The sequence below is a fragment of the Convolutriloba macropyga genome, chromosome 1 (genome assembly GCF_964194025.1).
Source record: "Convolutriloba macropyga chromosome 1, txConMacr16.3, whole genome shotgun sequence".
In the NCBI taxonomy this organism is placed as follows: domain Eukaryota; kingdom Metazoa; phylum Xenacoelomorpha; order Acoela; family Convolutidae; genus Convolutriloba; species Convolutriloba macropyga.
Genome location: NC_134468.1, coordinates 37,705,453 through 37,717,460, shown reverse-complemented (window position 1 = coordinate 37,717,460; position 12,008 = coordinate 37,705,453). Strand labels below are relative to the sequence as shown.

At 34.0% G+C, this 12,008-nt stretch overlaps 1 protein-coding gene across 2 annotated transcripts in view; it reads left to right on the top strand.

Moving 5' to 3' along the window:
- Positions 1-12,008, top strand: part of LOC142338421 (uncharacterized) — an 82,233-nt gene that overhangs the window by 14,033 nt on the left and 56,192 nt on the right. For both annotated transcript variants that reach the window (XM_075388188.1, XM_075388179.1), the window contains exons 6-8: positions 181-255; positions 313-452; positions 8,950-9,256. In XM_075388188.1, the coding sequence (XP_075244303.1) occupies positions 181-255; positions 313-452; positions 8,950-9,256 (522 nt within the window). The remainder of the gene's footprint in view (positions 1-180; positions 256-312; positions 453-8,949; positions 9,257-12,008) is intronic.

The window sequence follows — 12,008 nt, the reverse complement described above, 5'->3', positions numbered from 1 at the left end:
CGCTATGTAACTCTTAAAGGCTCAGCTCTAAAATTATGTATGATTTACCAAAGCTACTGAGGAGGCCTTAATGGTTTGAATGGGTGATGTTCTGACAAATTGAGGCCAGCGTTCTTGTAAAAAGTGCGTAATGCTGCAATTTGACAAAGCCTGAAATAGAATTGTGTTAAATAATTTCAGGAACTGCTGTCGTCCGTGGAGCAAGAAGAGAAACAGATCAAACAGAAAATGACTGAGCTGGAGCAGCAACATAATGTAATATCATCACTACTTGTGCTTTTTACGTTCTAACTAAAGATGTTTTTCTTTTAGGCCTACATGCAAGAGAAAATTGGGGTGTTAGAGAGAGAAAGAAATGAGCTTCTCAAAAGGCAGAAGGAGATTGAAGCTGAAACGATAGCGAAGCATAATTCAGCTGCTACTCGTATACAGAAGTGTTATAGAGGGATGCTGTAAGTTCTGAACAATTGATAAATGTTTGTTCGTATTTGCCGGTTGTTTCACTCGTTTAAAAAAGCCTGCTTTTGTTGATGGGCTTTAATATAAAGCTTTTTACCCTCTAATTTGGAGGTTGTATTCACATTATCGAAAGTGGACCAAAGAAGAACACTTTCTGATCCCCAGAAAAAATAGGCTAGAAACGAAATAAACCACTTGTTCGATTCTTTCAGGTTTTTCATCTGGGGGGTGGGGGAAACGTTGCTTTAACCTATATTGAAGTCAGTTGGAGCGATATACCTACCCGTGTGCTTCATTTCTAGTACCGAATAGATAGAGGTCCTTGGTTTGAAGCAGTGAGAGCAAATTGTTTTCATTTCATAGATTTTGCTTGATATTAGGCAATTTTGGTATGCAAATTAAAAGTTCATTTTTATTAGTCGATTTAAATCTTTTTGTATACATCTTGCCTCACTGTGGATCGTTTTAATCGCTGAAGGAATGGAAGTTGGATGTTCAATATTTTAATGATTTCATTTTTAGCAACTGCAATTATTGATTTAATGGTTGTTCCCGAGTTTATGTTTTTTGACATTAAGGCCTTTCGTTTTAGATGTATTTGTTGAGAATTTGAGGTTTAGAAGCACTTTGAACCGGATGAGGGAAATTCACAACCAGTCTGAAAAGTTAAAAAGATTTCAACCAAAATGTCGAAAAAGTGAAAACATTGAAACTTGACAGGACAAGTCCTGAACTACCGTTCAAAGAATTGAACAACCTAAAGAGCCGTTGATAGGTCTCCTTAGATTAGTTTTTGATCGTATACCAATACATGCTCTGGAATAACCAAAACAAAAATATCGAAAAATTGAACAGATTTTTCAATTTTCTTGGAAAAATAGGTTTGTCAAGGATATGCTGGCTAATAATATTATCATAAAATCCGTAATGTATGGGACTTCAGACAGCGAACACCAATTTTGCAAAAAACTAAAGGTTAAACCTAAGGGTTACAGTTGTGAAAGCTCGAATTTGGGAAACAAATACCAAGTCCTCAAAGCAGTCAATTTTAATTTAATTAGTTAATGACAGTCAAATTTTTGCATCATCAGAAAAAGGCAATGAGATCTCTGATTAGTGAAACTTAATAAACAATACGACTAAAAGAACTACAATGACGATAAAATCAACAAGAATTGTTGAAATTAGCTGATTGGCGTAAAATTTTTTAAGTAAATTCAAATATGCCTCATTTGAAAAACAAAGCAAAGAAAATAACGGACGCCATCGTTCCATTTTTTTGGGAACTTGACTGGTAAAAGTCTTTAAACCAGCAGGATATGAATGGAAACAATCAACAAGGAGGCTCGTTAATGTGCGTTCGCACATGATGTTCCGATCTGAGCTCATCTACATTTTTGACTTAATTGTCAACCAAATGAAGAGAACAAAAATAGATGTTCGAGTTTAAAACAATCGTAACACAACCTATCTACTAACTGAATTACATAATGCCATGCTTCATAAGGAGACTACGAGACAAAAAACAAACAAAATTAGCGAAAACAAAATTTTCACCGCAAAAACTGAATATCTAATTTTAAAAACACCTAGTAACAACGTCAAAATGAAAATAGAACCTTAACTACTCAAATTTAATTTCTCCTAACTGCTCAGCAGATCGAAAGTTTTCTTAATGAGACTAGGTAACAAGTCGCCAAAGAGAACGAACAATGAGGCGAAATTCAGAAATTAATCAACATCAAGAAATTTCAAAAACTTAAAAATCGTTAGCTTTTAACTAACTAATCGTTGATAAATTATTAAAAATTTATTACAAAAACAAAAGGACCTATCTTTGAGTAGACTAAGCCATCGAAACGAACAAAAGAAAAACTCAAAAAATTACAAACGATTTGCGAAAACACAAACTTGCTACCATTAAAATCATTAGCTATTATCTGAGTATTGTATTTTTAATTCAATTGTTATTTCTACTAATTCAATTGAAGGAGTTTTACTAAGTGATTAAATAAGTTTATTTGGGCCACAATTCAAAAACCATTGGGATCTGTTATTCCGCGATTGTTCTGAAAGAAGAGAAAAAGAAACACAAAAAATTGACCACTCAAAACGTTTTTGAAAACGCTTATTGTCCAACAAACAAAACATCAGTGACAATTAGTATCAGTAGATATGTTATTTTTTGAAATACAAGAAATTGAATGGGAACTCCCATTGATGAAAATAAGTTACAATTTGACGAAAATAACACAAACTGAAAAGTTTGGAAAATGTTCGAAAATGTATATCATAGACTTAAAGAGTATTCGCTATAAATTGACTGCTTTGGGTAACATCATTCATTCAATCCTCATTTACAAGCTTATGAGACCTGTCAGCAATTTGCGGCTACCTAAAGAACAAAAACAGCAAATTCAAGAAAGAAAGTGAGCGGGAAAAGTGTCGACGATTTTAAAAAGTGAACTTTTCACAAAAAACATTTCTATTTTCAAGTAATTTTTTACAGCAATTGGATTCCTGTTTTTTATCATAACTTCAAAAAATCGATAAATATAAACAAATGCATTAGAACCATGAATTTTTTTGAGAAAACTCATTATCAACGCCATTAAATTTATTATTTTTCAACGGATTTAGCGTATATACTGGCTTCTGTTGAAAGCTAATAAATTTAATGGCGTTGATACTAAGAGTTTTTTCCATATTTCATCAATAACACCTTACAACAAGTTATTGACCATGAAAACAACAAAGAAGGGCAAACGCCAAAAGTTCAACAGAAAAGTTCCAGAAGAAAGTGTCGAATCAATTTAAATCATAAGCTCTTCTCTGAAAACTTATCCATGATCCGTTGAACGTCTAGGTTAAACAAATGGGAACTATCAGTAATAGTATAATGTGATAAGATTTAAAAAGGATTCAAAAATAAGAAAAAGTACCCGAAAATTAAAAAGAATTATGAAAACTCGTGGCATTGAAGTTTTAAAACTAATAGTTAGAAGATGAAATTGCTAACCAGATTAATTTTGGCTGGAGTAGAAAGGAAAAGGTACCTGTAAGTACTGACATTGACTAACAGTTCACGAAAGAAAAATTTAGGATTGATTAATGGCCAAAAAAAATTTTCGAAAAAGTATTTCAAAGTCTTAACAGCCATTGAACTCAAAAACTTTCAACAGAGGTCAATAAGTACGCTCAGATATAAACCGATAGCAGAAAAAGAGTTTTTTTAAATGCATAAATAATCAATAAGACATCACAAGAAGTCTTATGACTATGAAAACATCAATAAAAACAGGCAAAAACCAAAATTCAGTAGAAAAGTGCGAGAATAAGTTGTCGAAGTCAATTAAACCGCTAGCTTTCTCTGAAAACTTTATCTGTGATCCACTGAGCGTTTTTTTCTAAGCCAATGGGATTAGATTAATATTTGGATAACGCGTATAATAATTGGATAATGTGATAAGAGTTCAAAAGTAACCAATAATACAAAAATATCCAAAAATTGGTAAAAGTCTTATGTCATTGAAGTCATTTAACCAAAAGTTAGAAGATAAAACCGCTTGTCAGATTAAATTTGGTCGCAGTAGGTAAGGAGAGGGTGCTGTCATCACTGAGACTGACTTTCAGTTCAAGATAATATGTTTATGATTGGTTAATGTTCAGAAAAATTTTCGAAAAATTATTAAAGTCTTAACAGCCATTAGCTGTCCACTCAAAGCACTAGATTTGTTCACTTAATGCTCATTACGGAACATATTGCACTGTTAGTCAATGTTAGTCAATATTAGCTCATGCCATAGGACTCCAAAAATTACTAAAACCTCAGAAAGGAATTCAAAATTTCATTTAAAATTTTGAATTCCTTTTCGAATGTTTCTACGCTTTTCGAATGTTCCTACGCAATATGTTCTTACGCTGAATTGGTACATTTTTTGGCGTGAAATTTAATTTGAAATGCTGTTTTTATAGAAAATATTGAAAATATAGAAAATTTGAAAAATTACACAAGTGAACAAATATCCCGTGTTCACACAAAACTTGTTAACTCCTCGAAAAAACAAATTGAAAAAGCTTTTTAATTTTGAATTCTACGCTGGACCAGCTTTTCAACGGTACCAGTCACATTTCTCTGCGATGAATATATCGAAAAAAGTCCATTTGGGTATATAGTTCCTCCCCCCACAAGTGGGGTCGGAACAATTATGTTGAAATATGAGCCATTGTTACAGCATCATTAAAACCACTACAAAACTGGCAAGATTTTCAGTAGTAATTTTAAAACAAATGTCAAAATTGACAAAAGATTTATCTTGAAATTAAATCATTGAGTAAACGCTGAAATACCTCATTAAACAGCCAAAGAAGCCTGTCAATGATGAGATTCAGTGACAGAATTAAAAAAAGAACTGAACAAATGGTCAAAAAATACGATTAACGAAAGACCATGCGACAGAAAAACAACTGTAAAAAGCGAAATAAAAAAATTGTAATGTTTTCTGTTAAGGTCTCAGTCTATAAAAACGTTAGATTTCAGTTTAAATCGATATCAACTATGATGTTTTATTGTGCTAATATTACCTGCCATTAACTCTAATAATAAAAACTATAAAGTGCAAAATACGAAGAATCGTTATTACGTTATGAAAACAAAAAGCGTCTGTCTTTAAAACCATTATTCGCCTTTATAGAGGCTTGAGTAAGTGCAACTATACATTTTTAGCACACGTGTACCGCATTTAAAGAATTAGTTTTAAGAGAAAAATTGAGAAAAAATGTTGAATATCGCAACTCGGGTATGAAAAATAATTCTCTCTGAAAAACCAAAGTTTTGTTATTAGATCAAAGTTTTTTTAAAAGCAGTTGAGAATATTTTATGTCTTAAAAGTTTTCGCTTTTCGTTCTTTCCAGTGTGACTATAATCACCATTCCAATTTGGCTTCTCTTTGGCAACATGACAGTCAAGTTTTTGCATCATCAGAAAAACGCAATGAGATCTCTGGTTAGTGAAACTTGATAAACAATACGACTAAAAGAACTACAATGACGATAAAATCAACAAGAATTGTTGAAATTAGCTGATTGGCATAAAATTTTTTCAGTAAATTCAAATATGCCTCATTTGAAAAACAAAGCAAATTTGAAAATAACGGGCGCCATCGTTCATTTTTTTTGGGAACATGACTGGTAAAAGTCTTTAAACCAGTAGGATATGAATGGAAACAATCAACAAGGAGGCTCGTTAATGTGCGTTCGCACAAGATGTTCCGACCCGAGCTCATCTACATTTTTGACTTAATTGTCAACCAAATGAAGACAACAAAAATAGATGTTCAAGTTTTAAACCTTTACACAACCTATCTACTAACTGAATTACAAAATTCCTTGCTTCATTACAGGACTAACGAGATCTGACATTAAAGAGACTACAAGACAAAAAACAAACAACAAAATTAGCAAAAACAAAAATTTCACCGCAAAAACTAATTATATCTAAATTTAAAAGCACCTAGTAACAACGTCAAAATGAAGTCCGATAATACCTTAACTACTCAAATTTAAGTTCTCCTAACTATAAAGCAGATCGACAGTTTTCGTAATGAGACTAGGTAACAAATCGCCAAAGAGAACGAACAATGAGGCGAAATTCAGAAATTAACATCAAGAAATTTCAAAAACTTAAAAATCATTAGCTTTTAACTAACTAATCGTTGATAAATTATTAAAAATTTATTAGAAAACCAAAAGGACCTATCTTTGAGTAGACTAAGCCATCGAAACGAACAAAAGAAAAACTCAAAAAATTACAAACGATTTGCGAAAACACGCAAACATCATTCATTCAATCCTCATTTACAAGCTTATGAGACCTGTCAGCAATTTGCGGCTACCTAAAGAACAAAAACAGGAAATTCAAGAGAAAAAAGTGAGCGAGAAAAATGTCGACGATTTTAAAAAGTGAACTTTTCACAAAAAAATATTTCTAATTTCAAGTAATTTTTTACAGCTATTGGATTCCTGTTTTTTATCATAACTTCAAAAAATCGATAAATATAACCAAATGCATTAGAACCATGAAATTTTTTGAGAAAACTCTCATTATCAACGCCATTAAATTTATTAGCTTTCAACGGAAGCCAGTAAATACTCTAAATTAGGCTTCGATGGGACAACAAGTTTTTTTAAAATTCATATTTCATCAATAACACCTTACAACAAGTTATTGACTACGAAAACAACAACAAAGACAGGCAAACGCCAAAAATTCAACAGAAAAGTTCCTGAAGAAAGTGTCGAAGCAATTTAAATCATAAGCTCTTCTCTGAAAACTTATCTATGATCCGTTGAACGTCTAGGTTAATTAAATGGGAACTATCAGTAATAGTATAATGTGATAAGATTTAAAAAGGATTCAAAAATAAGAAAAAGTACCCGAAAATTAAAAAGAATTATGAAAACTCGTGGCATTGAAGTTTTAAAACTAATAGTTAGAAGATGAAATTGCTAACCAGATTAGTTTTGGCTGGAGTAGAAAGGAAAAGGCACCTGTCAGTACTGACACTGACTAACAGTTGACGAAAAAAAGTTTAGGATTGGTTAATGGTCAAATTTAATAGTTATGTCATTGAAGTCATATAACCAAAAGTTAGAAATTTGGTCGCAGTAGGAATGAAGAGCGTGCTGTCATCACTGAGACTGATTTTTAGTTCAAGATAATAAGTTTATGATTGGTTAATGTTCAGAAAAATTTTCGAAAAATTATTATAGTTTTAACAGCCATTAGCTGGCCACTCAAAGCACTAGATTTGTTCACTTAATGCTAATTACGGAACATAATGCACTGTTAGTCAATTAGCCCGTGCCATAGGACTCCAAAAAATTATTAAAACCTCAGAAAGAAATTCAAAATTTAAAACTCAGAGTCCAAGCCAAAAAAACGAGCAATTCCATGAGAAGGATTTTTTTGTTCATTGGGCTTCATTTGACTATAAAGGAGGTTTGTCATTAACAGAACCTCGATATGAAATGTGACTGAAAAAGCAAAATAAAAGTGGAAAAGTTTTATAAAAAAAATAGCTTTCAAATAGAATTCGAATTTTTTTATAGTGAACTTCCTATGAGACCAGAACTAGTCGTTTTATCGCCTTTAGTCTATTAGGAACAAAAAAAGTTGGTGCATTTTTTGGCGTGAAGTTTAATTTTGAAATACTATTTTTATAGAAAATATTGAAAATAGAAAATTTGAAAAATTACACAAGTGAACAAATATCCCGTGTTCACACAAAACTTGTTAACTCCTCGAAAAAACAAATTAAAAAAGCTTTTTAATTTTGAATTCTACGCTGGACCAGCTTTTCAACGGTACCAGTCACATTTCTCTGCGATGAATATATCGAAAAAAGTCCATTTGGGTATATAGTTCCTCCCCCCACAAGTGGGGTCGGAACAATTATGTTGAAATATGAGCCATTGTTACAGCATCATTAAAACCACTACAAAACTGGCAAGATTTTCAGTAGTAATTTTAAAACAAATGTCAAAATTGACAAAAGATTTATCTTGAAATTAAATCATTGAGTAAACGCTGAAATACCTCATTAAACAGCCAAAGAAGCCTGTCAATGATGAGATTCAGTGACAGAATTAAAAAAAAGAACTGAACAAATGGTAAAAAAATACGATTAACGAAAGACCATGCGACAGAAAAACAACTGAAAAAAGCAAAATCAAAAAATTGTAATGTTTTCTGTTAAGGTCTCAGTCTATAAAAACGTTAGATTTCAGTTTAAATCGATCTCAACTATGATGTTTTGTTGTGCTAATATTACCTGCCATTAACTCTAATAATAAAAACTATAAAGTGAAAAATCGTTATTACGTTATGAAAACAAAAAGCTTCTGTCTTTAAAACCATTATTCGCCTTTATAGAGGCTTGAGTAAGTGCAACTATACATTTTTAGCACAAGTGTACCGCATTTAAAGAATTAGTTTTAAGAGAAAAATTGAGAAAAAAATATTGAATATCGCAACTCGGGTATGAAAAATAATTCCCTCTGAAAAACCAAAGTTTTGTTATTAGATCAAAGTTTTTTAAAGCAGTTGAGAATATTTTATGTCTTAAAAGTTTTCGCTTTTCGTTCTTTCCAGTGTGACTATAATCACCACTCCAATTTGGCTTCTCTTTGACAACATACAGTCGAATAAGTGCTGCGAACAGATCTTTAAAAAGAGGCAGCGCCCCTATGTAATTCATAATCCTTGAATTGTAAAAACCCCGGACAAATAGACGGCTGAGAAGCGAGGGCGACTATTAAACATTGAAAAAGTATTTTGATAACTATCAGCAAGAGAAAAATTGTGAAAATGCCTGCTAATATTATGCAAGATGTAAATAAATATACAATAAACAATAGGTGCCTTTTTTGGGTTGTCCTTCTGGATTCATTCAGCGTTTTTTCACTTTATTTCACTTTAGTCTGATTCAGGTCTCGTCAGAAGTACAGCCTATTGATCAAATTGCGAAAGAAGCGGATGGTAGAGTGGCGTGCAATGAGGGAAGCGGATGCAATTGCGGAGATTGCACTGAAAAACAGAGAGAAGAGCAAAGTGGACGAAGAGAAGCGAGCAAAGGAGGCAGCAGCCAAGGCGGAGAAAATCAAGCGAGAGAACGAAGAGGCAAAGCAGAAAATCAAAAAGGCAGAAGATGAAAAACGTAAAGAAAGGACTGAAAAGAGGCGACAGGAGAATGCAGAGAAAGCGAAAGAACTGGGAACAAAAGAGGAGGTCGAAAAGGTTGAACACATTTTAATAGAATTCTCAGAAGAGTTCCTCGAAACGTTATAGACTTCAGTGAAAAGCTTGCCGCTCATTTTGTATAATCGTAAAATTGATGGCTAGTTGCTATCATATCTTTTAGGGCAACTTGTTTGAGTAAAAAAAAGGCTCAAGTTATAATAACTTATCGACTTTGGTTAAATGAGAAAGCTTATGTACAATTAACTACAATATTCCAGTAAGTTGTACAGTGCGTAGCAATTTTATTAATCCTGTTCTTTTTTATGACTCGAAGAGGAGTATTGAAATTACACAGGTTCTTACAATTCGACGAGGAGTATTGGTATTACACAGGTTTTTTTTTAACTGAGGCAAGTTTGTTCATGAACCGAATTTTTACTTTTTTCTTTGAACATCTACATGTTTTTGAAAGATGACTTCTGTTTTTCGAACACGGGACTTCAACAGTTGCTTTGTTTGTAATGTATAGTAATTGGGCACCGCTGGCTATATTCACGGTGAAAAGGTCATTTTGAGAATTTTTGATCTCATAGAAGTCCCTCATACATTCCTACCTATCTAAACTACAGACCAACCCCCTACCCATGAAACCCCCTACCATCCCCCACACCTACCCTTTTACCTATCTACCCCCCACCCCCAACCCACCGCACCTACTCGCCTACACCTACCCCCCCCCCCCCCCATATACCCACCTACCCACATCCCTAAATAAAAATTGGTTGTTATTGCTTTATATTGCTGTTTTTAAATTGCTCTCAAGCGAAGTTTGTTGCAATTATATTAGTCCTGTCGGTCTTTTTTATGCGATTTTTCGCTTGACCGATTTTTCGTCTGACGCTGTTGACTTTTCGTCCTCAAAAACGGGATAAACATGTAGCGCCCAGCGGGCATTAAATGCTCTTAGAGCCTTCCAGCTCTGTTTCACAGCTCAAACTGTTTTGGAGACTTATACTTACCCCCCCCCCTGTTGACCCCCCCCCCCATTGCCTCCACCCCCACCCCCACCCCCCCCGTGGCTAGCTACTGACGAAGCCAACCGCTCGCCGGTCGTTTGAGAGCAATTCGCCCGACGTTAGTCGGTATGTTTTTAATTTTTTTTGATATATCTGAAAAAGAAAGTGTTGATTGAATTTCCATTTCACGACTCTTCGAATCGTATTCTTTCAGCTGTTTTTCATGTAATTTTTTGCTTGACGAATTTTTTGGCTGACCCTTTGGCTTTTTGTCTAAACCTCAAAAACGGCATAAACAAGTAATTCTCGGAGGGCATTTTCTTGGGGCCTTTTGGTTCACTAGGCTTCAATTATGCGATTGTTTTGGAGACGTATACTCATGGTGTGAAGGGCCTTTATCAATCTTGAAAGTTCCCCGCCCCCCTCAGTTAGCCCTCCCAACGGTCCCCGCCCCCTGTCCTCTCCTCCACCTGCCGATTTGGACCCCCTCTCGACCAGCCAGTGATTAGATTTCCGGCATTGATGTACTTCTGACTGCTTTATTCACATGTAAATTCTCACTTTTTTTAAATGCTCCTAATTATTTTTGTTCTTTTTTTGTAAAGCTTTACGTTTTTAAATTGGCTGATGAATTTTTAAACTTACTGTTTTGTTTTAGCTTACCGAACATGTTAAGAGTCCAGTAAAGGAACTATACTGAAGTTTCCATTTCTTCAAAATCTGAAGAACAATTTTTTTATAAAAACCTTTTAAATTGAGAGTTTTTCGGCAAAAAATATCAAATCTTTGCTGCGATTCGCTTTTTAGTGTTTGACCTCCCAATCAGTGCCCCCCCCTCATTTAACGCTTCATCCCCAGCAATCCCCAATCTCTTTACCGTAACCTCACGTGCTCACCTCATGCCCCGTTCAATTAAGCTAAAGCTAGCCTCTCTAAACCGTAGATAGCTACTGAAGAAGCCGACCTCTCGCCAGTCTTAGAGCAATTCGTACGACGTTCGTCGGTTACTTTCTACAGGTATTTTAACCAGTAAGATTTAATGGTTGTAATTAGCGGGTTTTCGAACAATTGAGTTTTATTTTACCATTTGACGAACGAATTTGTTTCTTCCACGAATTCGTTGCGTATAAGACATTCATTTGGAGACCGTCTGGGGTTGGCGTCAAACGTCGGGTTGACGTAGAAAGTGTACCCATGATTGTTCCGACCCCTCTGGAGGTTTGGAGGAACTATATACTCAACTGCTTTTTTTGCTCAGACAATTTTGACCGATCGATGTTTTCGTCGTAGAGAATTTTGAGTGGTATAGTTAAAAAGGCCGTCCAGTGTATTATATTGAATTAATAAGATTTTTTTGATTTTCGCTTTCTAGAGTGAGTTATCGTGGTTTAAATTTTTGTGAATATTAGACCGATTTGCGTTTTTCACATTTTCCGGAATTTTTGCCTAAAATGTCGTCACTTCTGCTAAAAAACAACTAACACAATTTTGTAAACTAAAAAGGAAGCTAGTCCCACGTCCACTTCCATTGAGAGTATTCTGGACTTAAATTTCTGCCGTTTTTTGCTAACTTTACGATTATCAAAAACGCAGCATTTATTTTTGATCTTTTAACTAACAAATTATCTAAATCTATAACATTCGAAGCAATTGACTGTTCTTAATGGACAAACAGCAACTGCAAGGCTTGTTTTGGTCGGTTAAAATCCAATTTTGGACGGTTGCAATCCAAAAATAATTCGGATTGTAATCAGCCGATCTTCTTATGTTAATTAAAGAAAGAACAATTCAAA